This window comes from Chiloscyllium plagiosum, unplaced genomic scaffold (genome assembly GCF_037043375.1).
Source record: "Chiloscyllium plagiosum isolate Xiang-an unplaced genomic scaffold, Cpla_swu_hap1 HiC_scaffold_51, whole genome shotgun sequence".
Lineage (NCBI taxonomy): Eukaryota > Metazoa > Chordata > Chondrichthyes > Orectolobiformes > Hemiscylliidae > Chiloscyllium > Chiloscyllium plagiosum.
The window spans coordinates 1,109,953-1,135,395 of NW_028270189.1; the positions used below are offsets into that span (position 1 = coordinate 1,109,953).

At 53.4% G+C, this 25,443-nt stretch overlaps 2 protein-coding genes across 2 annotated transcripts in view; one reads left to right on the forward strand and one right to left on the reverse strand.

Annotated features, from left to right (window-relative positions):
• LOC122547450 (sodium-coupled neutral amino acid transporter 3-like) overlaps positions 1-6,557 on the forward strand; it is a 34,659-nt gene extending 28,102 nt beyond the window's left edge. Inside the window, exons 8-9 of the mRNA XM_087985230.1 lie at positions 568-671; positions 3,750-6,557. Of these exons, the coding sequence (XP_087841356.1) occupies positions 568-671; positions 3,750-3,857 (212 nt within the window). The 3' untranslated portion in view covers positions 3,858-6,557. The remainder of the gene's footprint in view (positions 1-567; positions 672-3,749) is intronic.
• A 154-nt stretch (positions 6,558-6,711) lies between these two features.
• Positions 6,712-25,443, reverse strand: part of LOC122547852 (synaptonemal complex central element protein 1) — a 56,464-nt gene continuing 37,732 nt past the window's right edge. The window contains exons 5-11 of the mRNA XM_087985214.1: positions 23,667-23,721; positions 22,537-22,626; positions 21,304-21,367; positions 18,261-18,330; positions 17,989-18,106; positions 14,676-14,771; positions 6,712-7,021 (exon numbers count right to left, since the gene is read on the reverse strand). Coding sequence (XP_087841340.1) covers positions 6,940-7,021; positions 14,676-14,771; positions 17,989-18,106; positions 18,261-18,330; positions 21,304-21,367; positions 22,537-22,626; positions 23,667-23,721 — 575 coding nt within the window. The 3' untranslated portion in view covers positions 6,712-6,939. The remainder of the gene's footprint in view (positions 7,022-14,675; positions 14,772-17,988; positions 18,107-18,260; positions 18,331-21,303; positions 21,368-22,536; positions 22,627-23,666; positions 23,722-25,443) is intronic.

The following is a 25,443-nucleotide window of genomic DNA, read 5'->3' on the forward strand; positions in this document are numbered from 1 at the left end:
GCAGTTACAGGAGCAGGTCAGAGGCTGGGAATCCTGCAGCGAGTAACTCCCCTCCTGACTCTCCCCCCAAAGCCTGTCCCACCATCGACAAGGCACGAGTCAGGAGGGTGAGGGAATACTCCCCACTTGCCCTGGACGGGGGCAGCTCCAACAACACTCGAGAAGTTCAACTCCATCCAGGGACAAAGCAACCCTCTCACACCACCCTGGTTCAATCGACATGCTGACCCCCCACCTCATTCACCCCCTCCCTCCCTCCACCAAAGCAAAGATGGCACCTGGGCTAGGTAGGAATGCTTGGCTGAGGTCCAACACCGACACACAGTGACTGGTGCGGGACGGTGAAGAGGAAGTGGGGGAGTCGGATGGAGGGGTGGGAGCTGGAGGAGGCAGTTTGTGAGGGGGGAGGGGGCGAGGAGGGAGTGGGGGACGGGGTGGGGGAGGGGGGTGGTGAGGGCGGGATGAGGGAGTGGGGGTGAGGGGTGTTGACCTGGGAAGTGCTGCCTGTCCAGGATGTGCCTCACTAACCCTGACCACTCTGCCCTCACCCCTGTACTCCCTGTGAAGGTGCCACTACCGCTCCGAGCCTGATCTTTATACTGCCCGGAATGTTCTATGTCCGCATTGTACCCAACGATAGAGAACCTTTGAAATCAAGGCCAAAGATCCAGGTAGGGGGAGTGGATGGGAGGGGCGGGAGCGCGGTGAGGGGCGGGAGCGCGGTGAGGGGCGGGAGCGCGGTGAGGGGCGGGAGCGCGGTGAGGGGTGGGAGCACGGTGAGGGGTGGGAGCGAGCTGGGGAACGATGTCACTGAGTCTCCGATTCCTCGAGATTAATCCAAGTTGTGCGCTACCGACAAAAGCCCAACCTCGTCTACTCGGACGGGATTGCCCACTCCCTCAGCACTGACCCTCTGACGGTGCCCACTCCCTCAGCACTGACCCTCTGACAGTGCCCGCTCCCTCAGCACTGACCCTCTGACAGTGCCCGCTCCCTCAGCACTGACCCTCTGACAGTGCCCTCTCCCTCAGCACTGACCCTCTGACAGTGCCTGCTCCCTCGGCACTGACCCTCTGACAGTGCCCGCTCCCTTGGCGCTGACCCTCTGACAGTGCCCACTCCCTCAGCACTGACCTTCCGACAGTGTATGGTGTTCCTCAGCACTGATCCTCCGACAGTGCTCCCTCGGCACTGACCCTCTGACAGTGTACAGTGCTCCCTTGGGACTGACCCTCTGACAGTGCCCACTCCCTCAGCACTGACCCTCTGACAGTGTACGGTACTCCCTCAGCATTGACCCTCCGACAGTGTACAGTGCTCCCTCAGCATTGACCCTCCGACAGTGTATGGTGCTCCCTCGGCACTGACCCTCCGACAGTGGTCCCTCGGCACTGACCCTCCGACAGTGCTCCCTCGGCACTGACCCTCCGACAGTGTACGGTGCTCCCTCGGCACTGACCCTCCGACAGTGCTCCCTCGGCACTGACCCTCCGACAGTGCTCCCTCGGCACTGATCCTCCGACAGTGCTCCCTCGGCACTGACCCTCCGACAGTGCTCCCTCGGCACTGACCCTCTGACAGTGCTCCCTCGGCACTGACCCTCTGACAGTGTACAGTGCTCCCTTGGGACTGACCCTCTGACAGTGTACAGTGCTCCCTTGGGACTGACCCTCTGACAGTGTCCGCTCCCTCAGCACTGACCCTCTGACAGTGCCCACTCCCTCAGCACTGACCCTCTGACAGTGTACGGTGCTCCCTCAGCATTGACCCTCTGACAGTGCCCACTCCCTCAGCACTGACCCTCTGACAGTGTACAATGTTCCCTTGGGACTGACCCTCTGACAGTGCCCACTCCCTCAGCACTGACCCTCTGACAGTGTACGTTGCTCCCCCAGCATTGACCCTCTGACAGTGCCCACTCCCTCAGCACTGACCCTCTGACAGTGTACAATGTTCCCTTGGGACTGACCCTCGGACAGTGCCCACTCCCTCAGCACTGACCCTCTGACAGTGTACGTTGCTCCCCCAGCACTGACCCTCTGACAGTGTACGGTGCTCCCTCGGCACTGACCCTCCGACAGTGCTCCCTCGGCACTGACCCTCCGACAGTGTACGGTGCTCCCCCAGCACTGACCCTCTGACAGTGCCGACTCCCTCAGCACTGACCCTCTGACAGTGCCCGCTCCCTCAGCACTAACCCTCTGACAGTGCCCGCTCCCTCAGCACTGACCCTCTGACAGTGCCCGCTCTCTCAGCACTTCCCTCTGACAGTGCCCGCTCCCTCAGCACTGACCCTCTGACAGTGCCCACTCCCTTGGGACTGACCCTCTGACAGTGCCCGCTCCCTCGGCACTGACCCTCTGACAGTGTACGGTGCTCCCCCAGCACTGACCCTCTGACAGTGCCGACTGCCTCAGCACTGACCCTCTGACAGTGCCCACTCCCTCAGCACTGACCCTCTGACAGTGCCCGCTCCCTCGGCGCTGACCCTCTGACAGTGCCCGCTCCCTCAGCGCTGACCCTCTGACAGTGTCCGCTCCCTCAGCACTGACCCTCTGACAGTGCCCACTCCCTCAGCACTGATCCTCCGACAGTGCTCCCTCGGCACTGACCCTCTGACAGTGCCCACTCCCTCAGCACTGACCCTCTGACAGTGCCCACTCCCTCAGCATTGACCCTCCGACAGTGTACGGTGCTCCCTCGGCACTGACCCTCCGACAGTGCTCCCTCGGCACTGACCCTCCGACAGTGTACGGTGCTCCCTTGGCACTGACCCTCCGACAGTGCTCCCTCGGCATTGACCCTCCGACAGTGCTCCCTCGGCATTGACTCTCCGACAGTGCTCCCTCGGCACTGACCCTCTGACGGTGTACGGTGCTCCCTCGGCATTGACCCTCCGACAGTGCTCCCTCGGCACTGACCCTCTGACAGTGTACGGTGCTCCCTCAGCATTGACCCTCTGACAGTGTACGGTGCTCCCTCGGCACTGACCCTCTGACAGTGCTCCCACGGCATTGACCCTCCGATAGTGCTTCCTCGGCACTGACCCTCTGACAGTGCTCCCTCGGCACTGACCCTCCGACAGTGTACGGTGCTCCCTCGGCACTGACCCTCCGACAGTGTACGGTGCTCCCCCAGCACTGACCCTTCGACAGTGTACGGTGCTCCCTCGGCACTGACCCTCCGACAGTGTACGGTGCTCCCCCAGCACTGACCCTCCGACAGTGTGCGGTGCACCCTCGGCACTGACCCTCCGACAGTGTACGGTGCTCCCCCAGCACTGACCCTTCGACAGTGTACGGTGCTCCCTCGGCACTGACCCTCCGACAGTGTACGGTGCTCCCCCAGCACTGACCCTCCGACAGTGTGCGGTGCACCCTCGGCACTGACCCTCCGACAGTGTACGGTGCTCCCCCAGCACTGATCCTCCAACAGTGTGCGGTGCACCCTCGGCACTGACCCTCCGACAGTGTACGGTGCTCCCCCAGCACTGACCCTCCAACAGTGTGCGGTGCACCCTCGGCACTGACCCTCCGACAGTGCGGTGCAGGGAGGCGAAGTGGCATGGAAAACGGTGGGCGGTTGGGGTCGGGGTGGGGGCTAGAATTGCGCCGACGCCCCGTCGCGATTGGCCTCGGTGACCCTACCCGTCGCGAGCGTCCCGTCCTGCGCTGGCTGGTGCTTGGCTCCCAGTGGTAACACGCAACTCTTCCCCAAACCCTTGCCCGCCCTTCCTCCTCTCTCCACAGGCTGCTAGCTTTGCCGCGATCGGACTGATCTTCATGGTGATGAGTTTAAGCTTCATCTTTAGGGAATGGACAAGCGGCAATGGGGGGAGCGGTGTCGGTGGGCACTAGTCCAGCACCCTCCACAGGCAGTGCATCACTCCCAGTCCATTCACCCAACTCCCTTGGCCCCATCTATGTCTTTCCCACATCTTCCCCCTTCCCCTCACCTCTTTGGTTCATGCTGGCAAGTGAGTGGTGAACGCATCCAGGAGGAGGAATCTTTCCGTCTGATACGTGTCAACATTGCCCCCCCCCCCCCCCTCCAAACCCCATCATCACTCCCCACGGGCCCCCTCTCTGTCCGGGAGCAGTCCATGCCTTCCTCCTCAGGCGGATGGTCAATTGTAAGGATAAACCCCCCTCATCGAGTGGCGCATTCAGCGAAGGAAATCTACCCGTCTTACCCCGTCCTGGACCTACACGTGACTCCAGGCGCCGCCGCGGCGCAGTGGTTCACTCCTAACTTCGTTGGACAAATCACCGACACGGCCCGTGGTGGACCCTTGTTGTTAGAGGTCGCGATTGCGTTCGGAGGGCCTTGCCTGCGATTGGATTTCCTGCCCCCCCACCCCCTCCACTCCGCCTAGTAATTCAGGGAACCCTGGGTGAAATCACATCGGAAGCTTTTCATTCAGGGGCACCCTCTGCGAGGCTGGGGGAGCTCCAGGATTCTGACTCGGTGGCATCGGAGCAACAGCCGGTAGCATTCCAAGCTGGGACGTGGAACGGGAGTTTGGTGGTTCCACTCCCCGCATCTGCCGTCCTTCCAGGGCTGGTGGGCCTGGAAAATCTTGGTAGTGGACGAAGGGAGTTTTGGAGCTCATTCCCAATCAAGTCCGTCCGTGCGTCCGGTACTGCAGCGGGTGAGGTGCGCTCGACTGTTTACTTCTGACACCCCGACTCCCTAGCTAAGCTGGGAGGGAGTCGGTACAGCGATTCCTCAGCCCTCCTAGCTGTGTGGGGGTGGGGGTAATGCGTGGAAAATTTCCCCCTTCCTGAAGGCCATTAGGACCAGATTCCGTACACAATGCACATCTTGTCAGCGTCCGGAGAGAGGGAGAGGCGAGACCCGTTTCCTCCCGGTGACGCCCACAAGAATGGGTGCCTGCTTCCAGGATGGTTAGAAATACAATGGCAGCTGGAGGAGATCAATTCTGTGCTGCTTTCGGAGGGATAGTTGCTGCAATGGTTTCAGAGACGGTGAAGTAGCTAAGCACTTGGGTTTTACTGAGGTCCAATCGCGGCTGCGTCGCACCTCCGTGCCTCTGTACTTTCACCCTTCTCTCACCCTCTGCCACCTTCCTCCCGAAAGCTTGCCTTCCAGGCCGGTCGTGTCAATTGCCAGTCCGAAACGGCGCGGGTCAGCTCAGTGGGGTCCCTTCCAGACACGCACAATAGGATTTAGAGTAGGCCACTCGGCCCCCCAGGTCTGCTCTGCCATGCTATACAATCATGGCTTATCCTGCAACTCAGTCCCCTGCTTTCTCCCACCACCCCCACCCCCTCCTTTGATCTCTTTAGCCCCCAGAGCTAAATCTGAATCCTTCTCAAGAACATTTAGTCCCCGACCACTCTCTGTGACAGAGAATTCCCCAGACTCCCAAACACGCTGAGTGAAGAAATGTCTCCTTCACTTCTGTGCTACATCACTTAAACCGTGAATAGCAACAGAATTGTAAAAACGGTGCTGGGATATTATCATGCAAGTTTACCTTGCTGAATATTTTTTATTTAGGAGTACGTTAAAAATATTGACGTAATTATTTGCCATGTGACTAAATGAAAGCAAGTGTACCCTCCATGTCTTTAATGCAGGCTTGTGGAATCACACAGGACAGCAGAGGCCCTTTGAGGTTGACCACTTTAAAGACACTACCACCTACACTAGTCCCATGTTCCCTCACTCGGGCCCTCAGCTTTCAATGTTATGACAGCTATGCGTAGCATTATTTTAGAGATTCCTAACATTTGCTGAAATCACGGTACCTTTCGATGCTTGGTGCTGATTAGATTAGGTTCCCTACAGCATGGAAACAGGCCCTTCGGCCCAACAAGTCCCTCCAAAGAGTGACCCACTCCCCTACCCTATATTTACCCCTGACTAATGCACCTAACACTATGGGTAATTTAGCGTGGCCAGTCCACCTGACCTACACGTCTTTGTGACTGTGGGAGGAAACCGGGAGCACACCGACGCAGACACGGGGAGAATGTGCAAACTCCGCACAGACAGTCACCTGAGGCAGGAATCGAACCCAGGTCCCTGGCGCTGTGAGGCAGCAGTGCTAACCACTGAGCCACCGTGCTGCCTGGCTAGAACGTACGTTCGTCAAAATTATGTGAGCCAGATAATACTGTGTGGGATCTATCAGGCAACAGAACCCCAACTGTCTTACTCTACATCCTCACGCTTCCAGATACTTGGTGAACACGTACTGTAACTAGAGTTGTAAAGACTTCAAGGCACTCCACTCTTTAGACCCACACACGGTTGGGGGGGGGGGGAGCAGGCAACTTTTCGACTCTCCGGGTTGTACATCCCCCACCCCGTCTGTCTACTTCCACGGCTGTTAATGTTTCGTCTGCGTCTTTTGAGAAAACCTTTTGTCTTTTGTGTGAGATGGTTTCCGCTGGTTAATCCCCTTGGTGATGGATTCCAGAGCTTTGATGTAACTGCTGTAGAAACCCAGAGGCCGAGAGAGAGTAAAATTCCTCCTCCCCTGCCCACCCCACCCCACCTGACTGAATAAAAATTAATTCTAAAAGGCGTGTTTGGTAGTCATTGCAGGTTTTTCCAGGTTTGGGGCCCGGGAGCCATCTGGGCCTCAAAGTAGGGGGGGAACTGGTGCTGTGCCGCATGACCCTGTAAATCCCTGGGGGACTGGGACATGAGGAAAGATGTACACACACCAGGACACGCGCTCGCAAAAAACAGCTGCTTTTAATGTTCCTATTCACCAGGCCAGAAGCTGAACCAATGTCGGCCATACGTTCATTTCTGGATGCCACATTTGTTCCATCCAACATCGACGAGAGCTTGTGTTTGTGAGCACTGGAACCACTCATCTGGGATTTTATTTTCTCTCTCTCTCTCTCTCTTTCTCTCTCTCTCTCTGTCAGGATAGCTCGAATGCGCACACGGTCCTCCTGTTTAGGGCTGCCATGCTTCCTTCTCGCGATCGTCCGCGTCTCCGTCCCCCCCTTGCACGATGACCGTCCGTTCCTTCAGAAACCTACCCCGACAGGAGGACATAGCAGGGTGAGACGCCACCGGTGCCCTCGCTTCGGCTTGTTGGCAACGGGGCCAGCCCTTGGAGGCTGCAACCGAGCAGCTTGTAAAAGCAGAGGTTAATGCGATAAGAAACGGGAGCACTGCTGCTGTCTGATGGGGGTTACCTATCCCTGGGGGCCAAATTACGGCAGATGCTGGAATCTTTATTGAAAACAACAAATGCTGGAGAACACAGCGGGTCAGACAGCATCCGTGGGGAGAGAGAAAGCTAATGTTCTGAGTCCAGATGACTGTTCGTCACAGCTGAAGTGAAGTGTTGAGGGGACAGCGTTTATGCTATAGTTTGGTTTGGGGGGGGGTATATTCGAGCCACTCACTGAATAGTCATAGAGTCATAGAGATGTACAGCACGGACACAGACCCTTCGGTCCAACCCGTCCATGCCGACCAGATATCCCAACCCAATCTAGTCCCACCTGCCAGCACCCGGCCCATGTCCCTCCAAACCCTTCCTATTCATATAACCATCCAAATGCCTCTTAAATGTTGCAATTGTACCAGCCCCCACCACATCCTCTGGCAGCTCATTCCATACCCGTACCACCCTCTGGGGGAAAAAGTTGCCCCTTAGGTCTCTTTTATATCTTTCCCCTCTCACCCTAAACCTATGCCCTCTAATTCTGGACTCCCCCACCCCAGGGAAAAGACTTTGCCTGTTTACCCTATCCATGCCCCTCATGATTTTGTAAACCTCTATAAGGTCACCCCTCAGCCTCCGACACTCCAGGGAAAACAGCCCCAGCCTGTTCAGCCTCTCCCTATAGCTCAAACCCTCCAACCCTGGCAACATCCTTGTAAATCTTTTCTGAACCCTTTCAAGTTTCACAACATCTTTCCGATAGGAAGGAGACCAGAATTGCACACAATATTCCAACAGTGGCCTAACCAATGTCCTGTACAGCCGCAACATGACCTCCCAACCCCTGTACTCAATACTCTGACCAATAAAGGAAAGCATACCAAACGCTGCCTTCACTATCCTATCTACCTGGGACTCCACTTTCAAGGAGCTATGAACCTGCACTCCAAGGTCTCTTTGTTCACCAACACTCCCCAGGACCTTACCATTAAGTGTATAAGTCCTGCTAAGATTTGCTTTCGCAAAATGTAGCACCTCGCATTTATCTGAATTAAACTCCATCTGCCACTTCTCAGCCCATTGGCCCATCTGGTCCAGATCCTGTTGTAATCTGAGGTGACCCTGGGGTGGTGTACCTCGTCCTTCCAGGGGGTAGAGATGATGGGTTTGGAAGGTGCTGTCAGAGGAGCCGTGGCGAGTCATAAAGTCACATAGTACGGAAACACCCTTCGGTCCAACCAGTCCATGCTGACCAGAATCCCAAACTAAACTAGTCATACCAGATAATCAAAGGGTTAGATAGGGTGGACAGTGAGAGCCTTTTTCCTGGGATGGTGATGGCTAGCAGGAGGGGACATAGCTTTAACTTGAGGGGTGATAGATATAGGACAGAGGTAGGGGCATGGAACGCCCTGCAATAGTAGTAGACTCACCAACTTTAAGGGCATTTAAATGGTCACTGGATAAACATATGGATGAAAATGGTATAGTGTAAGATAGATCCTCAGATTGGTTCCACAGGTCAGCACAACATCGAGGGCTGAAGGGCCTGCACTGCGCTGTAGGGTTCTATGTCGTAGTCCCACCTGCCTGCTCCTGGCCCATATCTCTCCAAACCTTTCCTCTTCATGTACTTATCCAAATGTCTTATATTGTTCCAGTGTGTTTTGTAGACCATACACATTGTGGCTGCTGTCCACCGGCAGTGGAGAGAGGGAATATTGAAGGTGGGGGCTAGTGTGTCAAGCGAGCAGGAGTGGGCTACTTTGTCCTGGATTGTGTCGAGTTTCTCGAGTGTGAGGTTGTTGACTTGCGCGCTGAGCTGGTAAGTGTGCGGGAGTTTCATCACCATACCCGGTAACACCATCAGTGGGTGAAGTTTTGGAGCTCTGGCCCGGTTTGCTGAGGTGGCTTTGTTCTTTAGTGGTCGGTATATGGGGTCTAACTCGACATGTTTGCTAATGAAATACCCTGCCAAAGTCTTTGTTTGGCTGGGTAAAAACAATGACTGCAGATGCTGGAAACCAGATTTTGGATTAGTGGTGCTGGAAGAGCACAGCAGTTTAGGCAGCATCCAAGGAGCAGTAAAATCAACGTTTCGGGCAAAAGCCCTTCATCAGGAATAAAGGCAGTGAGCCTGAAGCGTGGAGAGATAAGCTAGAGGAGGGTGGGGGTGGGGAGAAAGTAGCATAGAGTACAATAGGTGAGTCGGGGAGGGGATGAAGGTGATAGGTCAAGGAGGAGGGTGGAGTGGATAGGTGGAAAAGAAGATAGGCAGGTAGGACAGGTCATGGGGACAGTTTGTTTGGCTTGTCCCAGTCAAATTGGTGTCCTTCTTTGTCTGTGTGACAAAATACCTGCAGACAAACTTACCAGCTCAGAGCAAGTCAACAACCTCACGCGCTACCTGAGCTACAAATCTTGTCAACAATTTTCTCAAGTCTTGTAGGACCTGCCATCCAGGCAAGTATTTCATTACACTCCCGCCTTGTGCTTTGTCGATGGTGAGACAGGCTTTGGGGATGGAGGATGGGCAGGAAGTAAGTAATTTGCCCCAGGCAGTAACACAATTAAACGTCCAATCTGCAGGTTGTAAAAGATACAGAATACAATGCCGGTCTCATTTTCGGTTCCTGAATTGCAGCAATAGAAAAAGCAGCATAAACTGGGGAGTGGGGAGCAGCACGCACACACACACGCACACAAACATGCACACACACATACACACACGCACACACACACGCACACAAACATACACACACGCACACACACATGCATGCACACACACACACGCACACACACATGCATGCACACACACACACACACACCCACAAACATACACACACGCACACACACATGCATGCACACACGCACACAAACATACACACACGCACACACACATACACACACGCACACACACACGCACACAAACATACACACACACACGCACACAAACATACACACACGCACACACACATGCATGCACACACACACACACACACACCCACAAACATACACACACGCACACACACATGCATGCACACATGCACACAAACATACACACACGCACAAACACACACAGACACGCACACACACACGTACAAACTCACAGACACACACACGCACAAACACACACATGTACAAACACACGCAAACACACACGTACGAACACACAGACACACGCACAGACACACAAACACACATACAAACACACTCACAAACATGCATACAAATACGCACAAACACATAGACACACGCACACAAACATACACGCACACACAAACATACACGCACACACAAACATACACGCATACACAAACATACACGCACACACATGCACACAAACATACACATGCACAAACACACACAGGCATACACAAACACACACGCACAAACACAGACACACACATGCACACAGACATACACACATGCACTCACACAGACACACGCACACATGCACAAACAGACACAGACACACACGTGCACTCACACACATGCACAAACACACACAGACACACACACGTGCACTCACACACATGCACAAACACACACAGACACGCACACGCGCACAAACACACACAGACACACACACGCACACAAACACACACACACCCCACACTAACTCACACACACACGTGTTGGACTCTCAGGCTCCATATGAAAGAAATTATATCAAAGCAGGCATCTTCCCGGTGCCAATTTCAATCTTCCCCACAGCCTTGAAGCTTGCCAATACTGATTGAGAGAGCTTAATGCACAGAGGGAATTATCTGTGAGTCAGTGCTCCCACCTGTTGCAAAATGTGCATTTTTGCACGGCGTAGCCAAACTCCATGAGATCTAATCACTGTGATGAGTTAGCAAGCATGCTGATGAGTAAACTCCCCACCACAACTTTCATGCTTCTGATACAACTACACTTTGAAGTTTGCAGCTCCAATTAATGATCTTTTTCATATTTGACTGGGTGTGGGCATCACTGACAGAGCCTAATTTCTCGCCTATCCCTAATCATCCCTTTGAGGTGGTGGTGAGCTGTTGGCCTGTGTGGTAAAGTGAAATCAAGCAGTGCCGTTCAGGAGAGAGTTCCAGGACTTGCTGAAGAAGGGCTAATGCCCGAAACGTCGATTCTCCTGTTCCCTAGATGCTGCCTGACCTGCTGCGCTTTTCCAGCAACACATTTCCATCTCTGATCTCCAGCATCTGCAGACCTCACTTTCTCCTTCCAGGACTTGCACCCAGCCACACTGAAGGAACAGCTGCTATTAGACAGCACCTCCACGGTGATTTGAGAATCTCTAACGTGAATCGGGACACGGCTGAATTGTCATTGCCTTCCCACCTTCAGGACCGTACTTTGTCCTCCCCTGTTATCAACAATGCCCTCCATTTCCTGCATCTCTGCCCTCAAACACGTTTCCACCCCCACAACCGCAACAAAGATAGAATCCCCCGTCCTCACTTTCCACCCCATTAATCTCCAAATCCAGCATAACATTTTCACTGCGTCTCGGTACGCGTGACAATAAATTGAATTCATCCTCCGCCACTATCGACACCGACAGTCAGATCCCACCACCAAAAATACATTTCTTTCCTCACCCCTACCTGCATTCCATAGGGACCATTCCCTCCGTGCCTCCCTCGTTACGTCCACACTCCACCCCCCACCCCCACACCTGCATCTTCTCCTGATGCTGTACAAGGTGCAGAACCTGTGCCCACACCTCACACCTCCCTCACCTCCGTCCAAGGTCCCAAAGGATCATTCCAAATCCGGCAGAGATTTATTTGCGAATCCTCAAACCTCCTTTGGTCTCGATGTGGTCTCCGCTACATCCGAGAGACTGAACGGAAACTCGTGGAATGGTTCAGGGAACATCTCTGGTCTGTACGCACCCAGCTTCCTGTAGCCAGCCATTTCAAGTCCCCCCCGCCCCCCCCCCATGACATGTTCATTCTGGGCTTCCTCCACCAGCTGAACGAGGGCACCCACAAACTGAGGGAGGAACACCTCACCTTCCCCCCCCCCCCTCGGGAGCCTACAACCACACGGCCTCGACACTGAATTCACCAGTTTCCAAATCTCCCCACCCCAACCCACAGACTCAGCACCGCCCTCTTGACCCGACCTAACTGTCCACCTTCCTTCCCACCTACCCGCTGCACACTTCCCACCGACCTACCTGCGCCCAGCCATCACCATTCCGACTCCCTTTTCCTGAGCTCCAACCCCTTCTTCATTTATTTCTCAGCACCCCCTTTCCCCCTCCCCAGGCCTGATGAAGGGTTAAGCCTGAAACATTGACTCTCTTGCTTCTCAGATGCTGCCTGACTGAGTGTACTTTTTCCAGCACCGCACTGAACTCCACTCACCTGGAATCAACAGCTTCAATTCCAAGGTCGTTTCCCGTTATTGTAGCTGTTCTATCACGCAGTATCAAAGCTACCTCACCATCTTTCCCTTCCCCTTCCTGCCCGTCCTTTCAAATACTCATGCCCGAAACGTCGATTCTCCTGTTCCCCTGGATGCTGCCTGACCTGCTGTGCTTTTCCAGCAACACATTTTCAGCCCTGATCTCCAGCATCTGCAGCCCTCACTTTCTCCTCGTCCTTTCAAATAGTCAATACCCGTGAATATTTTGCTGCCAGTTTTGGTCTCCTTACATGAATGTCTCCGCAATGGCCATACGATCGGACCCACTGACCTGCATTCATGCTGTTCATTCATTTATTTTGTCCTGAGCGCTACCATTTCACTTTCTTTCCTACATTGAACCTACGTGCTCCTTTTGTTTACTGCCTGCACACTCTGTCTCTCGCTATCCTGTTCTGGGTGTCATGAAGAAAATAGCTACAATGCCACCATAGCCTTGCTCATTGTAGGCCTATGTATTCCCACCAGCATCCTCCCCCAAACACAATCTCTAATTAAGTTTAAAGCCCTCTCTACAGCCATAGGTATTCAATTTTTCAGGTTGACCCTTGACCAACCTCTGTGTGATTAGGGATGGTCAATAAATGCTGCCACATCCTGGTCAGGGGGTTGGATGTGGGTTGGGGTGGGGAGATTTGGAAACTGGTGAATTCAGTGTCGAGGCCGTGTGGTTGTAGGCTCCCGGGGTGGGGGGGGGACGACGGTGAGGTGTTCCTCCCTCAGTTTGCGGGTGTCCTTGTACAAGGTGAGCAGCGACCCTCAGGACACAGGAATGGAAGGGAGGCCATTCAGCTTACATCATGGCCAATCGCTATTTCAATCTCACCCAACACTTTCCCAGCAATAATCAGGCAGAAAATTGGAATACTGCGTGCAATTCTGGTCGTCCTGCTATCAGAAGGATGTTGTTAAACTTGAAAGGATTTACAAGGATTTTGCCAGGGTTGGAGGATTTGAGCTACAGGGAGAGGCTGAACAGGCTGGGGGCTGTTTTCCCTGGAGCGTCAGAGGCTGAGGGGTGACCTTATAGAGGTTTATAAAATCATGAGGGGGGTGGCATGGATAGGGTAAATAGGCAAAGTCTTTTCCCCCTGGGATGGGGGAGTCCAGAACTAGAGGGTTATAAAATCATGAGGGGGGCATGGATAGGGTAAATAGACAAGGTATTTTCCCCCTGGGGTGGGGGGAGTCCAGAACTAGAGGGTTATAAAATCATGAGCGGGGGCATGGATAGGGTAAATAGACAAGGTCTTTTCCCCCTGGGGTGGGGGAGTCCAGAACTAGAGGGTTATAAAATCATGAGGGGGGCATGGATAGGGTAAATAGACAAGGTCTTTTCCCCCCTGGGGTGGGGGAGCCCAGAACTAGAGGGTTATAAAATCATGAGGGGGGGCATGGATAGGGTAAATAGACAAGGTATTTTCCCCCTGGGGTGGGGGGAGTCCAGAACTAGAGGTTTATAAAATCATGAGGGGGGGCATGGATGGGGTAAACAGACAAGGTCTTTTCCCCCCTGGGGTGGGGGAGTCCAGAACTAGAGGGTTATAAAATCATGAGGGGGGGCATGGATGGGGTAAACAGACAAGGTCTTTTCCCCCCTGGGGTGGGGGAGTCCAGAACTAGAGGTTTATAAAATCATGAGGGAGGGCATGGATAGGGTAAATAAATGAGGTGTTTTCCTTTGGGGTAGGGGAGTCCAGAACTAGAGGGGCATAGGTTTAAGGTGAGGGGAAAGATTTAAAAGGGACCTGAGGGGCAACTTTTTCACACAGAGGGTGGTACGTGTATGGAATGAGCTGCCAGAGGATGTGGTGGAGACTGATACAATTACAACATTTAAGAGGCATTTGGATGGGTATATGAATAGGAAGGGTTTGGAGGGACATGGGCCGGGTGCCGGACTAGATTAGGATTGGGATATCAGGTGGGCACAGATGGGTTGGGCCGAAGGGCCTGTTTCCGTGCTGTATATCTCTATGACTCTATAAATCACCACTGAGAGATTGCACATTCTGCTAAAGATGAGAACAAACATCCCAGTTTGGTCACAGATCCAAGCACTGGGTTCCTTTTACCTCACCTGCTCAGCTTTGGTATCTGCCGAAGATCTGAGGAACACTCCGAAACCTCTCTGAACAAACTTTTCACCGCTTTGTTCTCTTCCTCAAACAGTTGGCTGCAAATCAAAAGACAAAAAAAAAGCAGCAATGCTTTCACATCCAATCTGTTTTCATGTTGTGTTTCTTAAAATATTCTTTCAGACACATCTCAAGATCTGATATTCTTAGACATCCCGGGGGAATGCCTCATGGTAGAGTAGAGAAGCCTTTTATTTCTCATTTCTACCATGTACAACTGATACAGTAAAAATGAGACAGCGTTCCTCCAGGACAGAGGGTGCCGTATGAACAGCACAAACTACACACCGCATAACGTGCATATGAAGTGAAAATCGTGCAAGGTACAGTCCAACAGAAGAATGATGAATAACAGACATTTTTCTACCAGAAACACAAAAACGTTTCAGATGGGAAAGGGTCCAATTATACTGTGTTAAAGAGCCTGATGGCTCGGGGGAAGAAACTGTTGCACAGTTTGGCCGTGAGAGACCGTATGCTCTGGAATCCACTGCCAGATGACAGGAGGGAGAAGAGTTTGAGTGAGGGGTATGTGGGGTCCCCCACAATGCTCTTAGCCTTTCGGATGCAGCGTGTGGTGTAAATGGGAGTGCAGGGAGACCAGGGGAAGGCCAAGATCATAGAGTCATAGAGTCATAGAGATGTACAGCACGGAAACAGACCCTTCGGTCCAACCCGTCCATGCCGACCAGGTATCCCAACCCAATCTAGTCCCATCTGCCAGTAGCCGGCCCATATCCCTCCAAACCCTTCCTATTCATATACCCATCCAGATGCCTCTTCAATGTTGCAATTGTACCAGGCTCCACCACATCCTCTGGCAGCTCATTCCATACCCGTACCACCCTCTGTGTGAAAAAGTTGCCCCTTAGGTCTCTTTTATATCTTTCCCCTCTCACCCTAAACCTATGCCCTCTAGTTCTGGACTCCCTGACCCCAGGGAAAAGACTTTGCCTATTTACCCTATCCATGCCCCTCATGATTTTATAAACCTCTACAAGGTCACCCCTCAGCCTCCGACGCTCCAGGGAAAACAGCCCCAGCCTATTCAACCTCTCCCTATAGCTCAAACCCTCCAACCCTGGCAACATCCTCGTAAATCTTTTCTGAACCCTTTCAAGTTTCACAACATCTTTCCGATAGGAAGGAGATCAGAATTGCACACAATATTCCAAAAGTGGCCTAACTAATATCCGTACAGCCGCGACATGACCTCCCAACTCCTATACTCTGACCAATAAAGGAAACCCATGATGTGGAAAGACCAGGGATACCTAGGATCAGATATCCTCATAGTGCATGGAGGCCAGAGCTACCTTTTGTCTGAGGCTTCACTGTGCAGATAGACTGGAGAAGCTATGACCAAGGCCCCATGGTGCAGGGAGACAGGGGTGCCTAGGCCAGCAGCCTCACAGTGCAGGTAACCAGGGAAATCCATGCTTCAGGACCCAAGGTGTACGGAGACAGTACCCAAAGGCAAAGGAGTCCAGGGCAAAGGCCTGAGATCCCATTCACTGAGAAAGAGGGAAAGGCCCTCCCAATATGTTCTGGGAGACCAGGGAAAGGCCCAAGGTCGCATAATGCAGGTCATTCAGGCCTGAAGCCTCAAGGCGCAGAAAGATCAGGTCCAGGGCTTCACTGAGCATGGAGAACAGGCCCAAGGCCTCACATGGTGCAGAGAGACCAGAGCAAGGCCTGAGACCCCATGGTGGAGGGAGACAGGGACAAGGCACTGAGGGCAGGGAGACCAGGCCGAGACCCAATGGTGCAGGAAGAACAGGCCCAAGGCCCCACATGGTGCAGGTGGACCAGAGCAAGGCCTGAGGCCTCACGGTGCAGGGAGACAGGGACAAGGCACTGAGGGCAGGGAGACCAGGCCGAGACCCAATGGTGCAGGAAGTCAAGGCCCAAGGCCCCACATGGTGCAGGTGGACCAGAGCAAGGCCTGAGGCCTCACGGTGCAGGGAGACAGGGACAAGGCACTGAGGGCAGGGAGACCAGGCCGAGACCCAATGGTGCAGGAAGTCAAGGCCCAAGGCCCCACATGGTGCAGGTGGACCAGAGCAAGGCCTGAGGCCTCACGGTGCAGGGAGACAGGGACAAGGCACTGAGGGCAGGGAGACCAGGCCGAGACCCAATGGTGCAGGAAGAACAGGCCCAAGGCCCCACATGGTGCAGGTGGACCAGAGCAAGGCCTGAGGCCTCACGGTGCAGGGAGACAGGGACAAGGCACTGAGGGCAGGGAGACCAGGCCGAGACCCAATGGTGCAGGAAGTCAAGGCCCAAGGCCCCACATGGTGCAGGTGGACCAGAGCAAGGCCTGAGGCCTCACGGTGCAGGGAGACAGGGACAAGGCACTGAGGGCAGGGAGACCAGGCCGAGACCCAATGGTGCAGGAAGTCAAGGCCCAAGGCCTCACATGGTGCAGAGAGACCAGAGCAAGGCCTGAGACCCCATGGTGGAGGGAGACAGGGACAAGGCACTGAGGGCAGGGAGACCAGGCCGAGACCCAATGGTGCAGGAAGTCAAGGCCCAAAGCCCCACATGGTGCAGGTGGACCAGAGCAAGGCCTGAGGCCTCACGGTGCAGGGAGACAGGGACAAGGCACTGAGGGCAGGGAGACCAGGCCGAGACCCAATGGTGCAGGAAGTCAAGGCCCAAGGCCCCACACGGTGCAAGGAGACAGGAGCAAGGCCTGAGGCCTCACGGTGCAGGGAGACAGGGACAAGGCACTGAGGGCAGGGAGACCAGGCCGAGACCCAATGGTGCAGGAAGAACAGGCCCAAGGCCCCACATGGTGCAGAGAGACCAGAGCAAGGCCTGAGACCCCATGGTGGAGGGAGACAGGGACAAGGCACTGAGGGCAGGGAGACCAGGCCGAGACCCAATGGTGCAGGAAGTCAAGGCCCAAAGCCCCACATGGTGCAGGTGGACCAGAGCAAGGCCTGAGGCCTCACGGTGCAGGGAGACAGGGACAAGGCACTGAGGGCAGGGAGACCAGGCCGAGACCCAATGGTGCAGGAAGTCAAGGCCCAAGGCCCCACACGGTGCAAGGAGACAGGAGCAAGGCCTGAGTCCCTGCAGTGGTTGTAACGAGTTGAAAAGTGTGGCGCTGGAAAAGTACAGCAGGTCACGCAGCATCTGAGGAGCAGGAGAGTCAATGTTTTGGGCATAAGGCATTCAGCATTCCTGAAGGCTGGTCATCTTCCCCCCCCCCCCTCCCCGCACACACAATTTACCAGTTGCAGGACTCACTGGGTAAACTTTGCCTCTTTGCTGTGCAGGAAGACGGCCTCGTCAGAAGCAGCTCCCCGTTGCCGGAGAGAGTCCAGTTCCTTGTCCAGGGTGCCCAGCTTCTCCAGCATTGTGCGCTCTGTTTCAGAAAAAGACAAAAGGAGGTAGATGATGGCCTCAAGAAAGGGTTGGTGGGAGCAGGAGGGAGAGTGTTGAGGTGCAGCAGCGGGGGTGGGCTTAGAAACTCACGTATGTCATTCAGTCTCAGTTAGTTGTGATAAGGGAGCGGTTACCTTCGCTCAGGAGCTGCTGCTTGGAGTTTTCAATGTTCCGCATCTCCAGTTCAAGCCTGGCCGGAGTCTGCTGGAACGGAACAGACAAAGATGGCACTCAATGTGGAGTAGAGGCAAGCCACTGACAACTAGGCCTGGTAGCAATCCTGGTCATGGGAGACAAGGATGAGCTTTTAGTGCTCCCTTAATTTTCCATTCTTTGTCTTGCCACGTCGTCAATGTGTCGTTAGGCATGCACACCTAAGGCACTTTCCCATGTGAGTGGGAGAGTAAGCAGGAGGCCAACAGCAAGTGTGAAAGCATGGGCAGTCAAACCTGTTCACTCCTCTTCACAGGGTCATCAATGCACAGGCTCAGTGGTTAGCACTGCTGCCTCACAGCGCCAGGGTCCTGGGTTCAATTCCACCCTCAAGTGATTGTGTGGAGTTTGAACATTCTCCCTGTGTTTATGTGGGTTTCCTCTGGGTGCTCCGGTTTCCCCCCATGATCCAAAGGTGTGGTGCCACTGTTTAAGACAGGTGGTAAGGACAAGCCAGGGAATTATAGACCGGTGAGCCTGACCTCGGTGGTGGGCAAGTTGTTGGAGGGAATCCTGAGGGACAGGGTGTACATGTATTTGGAAAGGCAAGGACTGATTAGGGATAGTCAACAGGGTTTTGTGCGTGGGAAATCATGTCTCACAAACTTGATTGAGTTTTTTGAGGAAGTCACAAAGAGGATTGATGAGGGCAGAGCAGTAGATGTGATCTATATGGACTTCAGTAAGGCGTTCGACAAGGTTCCCCATGGGAGACTGGTGAGCAAGGTTAGATCTCATGGAATACAGGGAGAATTAGCCACTTGGACACAGAACTGGCTTGAAGGTAGAAGACAGAGGGTGGTGGTGGAGGGTTGTTTTTCAGACTGGAGGCCTGTGACCAGTGGAGTGCCACAAGGATCGGTGCTGGGCCCTCTACTTTTCGTCATTTACATAAATGATTTGGATGTGAGCATAAGAGGTACAGTTAGTAAATTTGCAGATGACACCAAAATTGGAGGTGTAGTGGACAGTGAAGAGGGTCACCTCAGATTACAACAGGATCTGGACCAGATGGGCCAATGGGCTGAGAAGTGGCAGATGGAGTTTAATTCAGATAAATGTGAGGTGCTGCATTTTGGGAAAGCAAATCTTAGCAGGACTTATACGCTTAATGGTAAGGTCCTAGGGAGTGTTGGTGAACAAAGAGACCTTGGAGTGCAGGTTCATAGCTCCTTGAAAGTGGAGTCCCAGGTAGATAGGATAGTGAAGGCAGCGTTTGGTATGCTTTCCTTTATTGGTCAGAGTATTGAGTACAGGAGTTGGGAGGTCATGTTGCGGCTGTACAGGACATTGGTTAGGCCACTGTTGGAATATTGTGTGTAATTCTGGTCTCCTTCCTATCGGAAAGATGTTGTGAAACTTGAAAGGGTTCAGAAAAGATTTACAAGGATGTTGCCAGGGTTGGAGGATTTGAGCTATAGGGAGAGGCTGAACAGGCTGGGGCTGTTTTCCCTGGAGCGTTGGAGGCTGAGGGAGTGATCTTATAGAGGTTTATAAAATTATGAGGGGCATGGATAGGGTAAATAGGCAAAGTCTTTTCTCTGGGGTCGGGAAGTCCAGAACTAGAGGGCATAGGTTTAGGGTGAGAGGGGAAAGATATAAAAGAGACCCAAGAGGCAACTTTTTCACGCAGAGGGTGGTACGTGCATGGCATGAGCTGCCAGAGGAAGTGGTGGAGGCTGGTACAATTGCAACATTTAAAAGACATCTGGACGGCTATATGAATAGGAAGGGTTTGGACTTGCCTAAATTGGATTGGGATGTCTGGGTGGCATGGATGAATTGGACCAAGGGATCTGTTTCCATGCTGTACACTCTATGACTCAATTGCAGGTTAAGGTGGATTGGCCATACTAAATTGTCCACAGTGTTAGGTGCATTAGTCAGGAGTAAATATCGTTAGGGGAATGGATCTGGGTGGGTTGCTCTTTGGAAGGCCGGTGTGGACTTGTTGGGCAATTGGACTGTCTCCACACTGTAGGGATTCTAATCTCTAATCACCGAGGAGAACGTGAGGACTGCAGATGCTGGAGATCAGAGCTTAAAAATGTGTTGCTGGAAAAGCGCAGCAGGTCAGGCAGCATCCAAGGAACAGGAGAATCGACGTTTCGGGCATAAGCCCTTCTTCAGGAATGAGGAGGGTGTGCCAAGCAGGCTAAGATAAAGGGTAGGGGGGAGGGAATTTGGGGGAGGGGCGCTGGGAATACGATAGGTGGAAGGAGGTTAAGGTGAGGGTGATAGGCCGGAGAGGGGGTGGGGGCGGAGAGCTCGGGAAGAAGATTTGACCTGCAATCTTCTTTCCCCCCCCTCTCCGGCCTATCACCCTCACCTTCACCTCCTTCCACCTATCGTATTCCCAGCGCCCCTCCCCCAAATTCCCTCCCCCCTACCCTTTATCTTAGCCTGCTTGGCACACCCTCCTCATTCCTGAAGAAGGGCTTTTGCCCGAAACGTCGATTCCCCTGCTCCTTGGATGCTGCCTGACCTGCTGCGCTTTTCCAGCAACACATTTTTAAGCTCTGATCTCTAATCACGTCAGGCTAAAACCGACAATTCCATTTATTTCCGAGTTATAAAGCTAAACTGAAGCAGAGACACACAGCCAGGAAGCCAGTTGTACAATGTTGGATTACTCAATATATGACGGTTGTAACTAAATCATTTTCAGTAGCTTTTGGATGTGAGTACCATCCCTCAACTCCCATGAGGAACCTTTCCAGGACAGATGGTGGAATTTGAATTCAATAAAAAGTCTGCAATTAAGTGTCCAAAGAGGATCATTAAACTATTATCAATTGCCTGTTTAAAAAAACTTATGAGGTTGAACAAACGGGAGATTGGAGCAAAGGCTCAGTCATCAGATCAGTCATCGCCTGAAGGAAGGGCAGAGCAGTGCTGAGGGGCCAAATGGCCTCCTCTTGCTCCTAATGTTTGTATTCTTGTTCCCGGTCCCATTTTTCTTACGTAAAATTCAGCCATCCACTTGTGCTTGCTGATGAGTTCCTCAAGTTGCTGCTCAAATGCGTTCCTGGAAGAGTTAAAGAAGATTGCTTGAAGCACAACATCTGTCCCAATTCATCTCAATAAGTATTTTTGAAAACTTTTAACAACCGCGAGCACAACGTGAGCTACGTACGCACGAGCCGCTTAAGCCAAGCTCAGAACTCCACCCCGGCGCTGCACTTTACAAAGACGTAACACCATTAATCACATTTCAGTGGCAGACCTAGAGGCGCAGTGTGTTTCATGAAAGAGAGGGAGAGCATTGGCTGAGGCTGGATGCAGAGTGGACCCTGATCCCTGGGAATCCAGGACCATGTACAGGAGGCAGCTGGGAGGGAGGACAGGAGGCTGGGGGCTAGAAAGTCCAGGTATGTTCTGGGAGCTGCAGGTTCAGAGGGTCATGGGTGTGGGCACCTTTCACCGACTTGGCAGGACACTGAGCTTCTTTTGAAAAAAAAAACTAAGAGTCGGCTAATTTTGACATTTAAGGAACATTTTGACAGGATACATGCTCGGGATGGAGGAATATGGATCAATTGCAGGGAATGGGACTAAGTTTAAATTGTGAAAACTGGGTGGCATGGGTAAGTTGTGCTGAAGGACCTGTTTTCGTGCTGTACACCTCTATGACTCATGAATCTGATTGGTGGACAGGAACATCACGGTCAAGGAGTAAGTTACAAACTGTACAGCCAGGCAATTGGCCTCATGAGCCTCTGCTTGGTGGGCGCGATTGAGTTATATCATACGTTCCCGAACCCACTCAAACACCTGGGACTCCTGACAGGTTAAATTAGACCTACTTCAGGCCTACTCGAGGAAGCAGGATGGTGGAGAAGCTGGTGAAAATTCAGTGACACTGTACAGCCAGTGGGAGGAATTAACGCCATGTCTGTCTCGGGTGTGACAGATGTAACTTTTAGTGGCCAGGTACTGCCTGCAACTTACCTGCTTGAAGATAGTGTGGACCGCAGACGCTGGAGATCAGAGTCAAGGTTGTGGTGCTGGAAAAGCACATCCGGTCAGGCAGCATCCGAGGACGTTTCGGGCAAGAGCCCTCAATCAGGAATGAGGCTTGTGAGCCAAGGGGGTAGAGAGATAAATGGGAGAGGCTGGGGGGAACGGTAGCTGAGAGTCTCCATATTCTTGTCAGGCAGGGGCTCGATGGGCTGACTTCTCACCCCTCCTTCTTACCTTTCTCTCTTCCTCTTCAGCTTCTCTTCCTCAATCTGGGCAGCTAGCGCCTCAATTCTTTGTTTGCTCTCTCGGCTCACATCCAGCTGTCTAAGGAAATCGCACACAGTACTGTTAACATTTCAGGGGACGGGTGGAAAGGGGGTCGCTTATGGCCGTAGCGACCAGCGTTGTCTGGCAATGGCCGATGGATCAGATGTGTCCAGTGACATCATCCCCCCCCCCCACCAGGCCTTGCCTTCTGTACCGGCACTCTGAACTGCCGAAGCAGAAACCGGCAGTCAGGGTCGTTGGCGAAAGGCCCGTTGCAGATTGGCCATCTCAGTGTCAGGTCCTGATTAAACCCTGGGGAGTTTCACACTGAGAACTGCAGCACCACTATGTCACAGTGCAGCGGCTCCTGCATTCCGATGTTCACGCTCCTTGCATGCATCAGCAGCGCACATCGCTGCAGCGGGCAGCCTTGGTCCACCAGTCTCACTACCTCTCGAGGGACAGCACTCTTGAACAAGGTGTGCGGCAAATGAATCAAAGGCAAGGACTATTTTCTCACACAGCGAGTGGTCACGGGTCTGGAATGCACTGCCCAAGAGTGTGGCAGAGGCAGAATCAATTGGGCCTTTAGCTGTGGGGAGTGGGGCTGAACTGAGTTGTTCTTGCAGACAGCCAGCATGGATTCAGAGGGCTGGATAGACTCCATCTGTGCTGTAACTGTCACCACCATCCGACAAACGGGGCCAATTCCAGACGGCGCTCTGTGCTGACCTCCAACAGGGTGACAGTCAGGCTTTATGAGCGCTGAAGTAGACTCTGTGCTGGGGTGGACTGATCCAGAGAGAACTCTGCCTGCTGGCTCGCACCAAAATCGTCTCCCGGTCCTCACTGTGCCAAGCATCGCACACCCAGTTTAGTGGGGTCAAGGGTAATGGGGAGTACCAGGAATGCAGGAGAGGAGGAGACAGGGTGCTGCGCCTGGGGGGCAAAACTGTCAACAGTCTTCCTTGGTCAAAGCCTCAAAAAGAGACAATTTCACTTTGACAAACATATTCAACCGGCTCAGCCGGCCAGGTAAAGTCCATCATAGGTTACCTTGTTGAGATGCTTGTTAATGGGGTTGAGTCCTCTCTTACCTCTCAGTCTGAGCTTTACTCTGATCATACTGGAAATGCAGCCTCTTCAAATTTGCTGCAAAGGAAAATGGTTGGGAAAAGAGACTTAAAATGTTTACCGTTCATCTACTGACATAGCCCATGAGCCACCAAAAGACTGCCTAAAACTGACACAGCATTTCTCTTTCAGTTTTGCAAATCGGTTTTCTGACAGCTGTGAGACAGGGAGGCGCGCGCACACACACACACACACACATACCCATATACCCCCAGACACACACACACCCATACACCCCCAGACACACACACACACACACACCCATATACCCCCAGACTCACACACACCCATACACCCCCAGACACACACACACCCATACACCCTCAGACACACACACACACCCACCCATATACCCCCAGACACACACACACCCATACACCCCCAGACACACACACACACACCCATATACCCCCAGACACACACACACACACCCATACACCCCCAGACACACACACACCCATACACCCCCAGACACACACACACACCCATATACCCCCAGACACACACACACACACCCATACACCCCCAGACACACACACACACACCCATACACCCCCAGACACACACACACACACACACCCATACACCCCCAGACACACACACACCCATACACCCCCAGACACACACACCCATACACCCCCAGACACACACACACCCATACACCCCCAGACACACACACACACCCATACACCCCCAGACACACACACACCCATACACTCCCAGACACACACACACACACACACCCATATACCCCCAGACTCACACACACCCATACACCCCCAGACACATACACACCCATACACCCCCAGACACACACACACACACACCCACCCATATACCCCCAGACACACACACACCCATACACCCCCAGACACACACACACCCATATACCCCCAGACACACACACACACACCCATACACCCCCAGACACACACACACCCATACACCCCCAGACACACACACACCCATATACCCCCAGACACACACACACACACCCATACACCCCCAGACACACACACACACACCCATACACCCCCAGACACACACACACCCACACCCATACACCCCCAAACACACACACACCCATATACCCCCAGACACACACACACACACCCATACACCCCCAGACACACACACACCCATACACCCCCAGACACACACACACCCATACACTCCCAGACACACACACACACCCCCACCCATATACCCCCAGACACACACACACCCATACACCCCAGACACACACACACCCATACACCCCCAGACACACACACACACCCATATACCCCCAGACACACACACACCCATACACCCCCCAGACACACCCATATACCCCCAGACACACACACACCCATACACCCCCAGACACACACACACCCCCCCACCCATATACCCCCAGACACACACACACCCATACACCCCCAGACACACACACACCCATACACCCCCAGACACACACACACCCCCCCACCCATACACCCCCAGACACACACACACCCATACACCCCCAGACACACACACACACACCCATATACCCCCAGACACCCCCAGACACACACACACCCCCAGACACACACACACACACACAGACACACACACACACATATACCCCCAGACACACACACATACTCCCCCAGACACACACACACACACACCCCCAGACACACACACACCCCCAGACACACACACACACACATATACCCCCAGACACACACGCATACACCCCCAGACACACACACC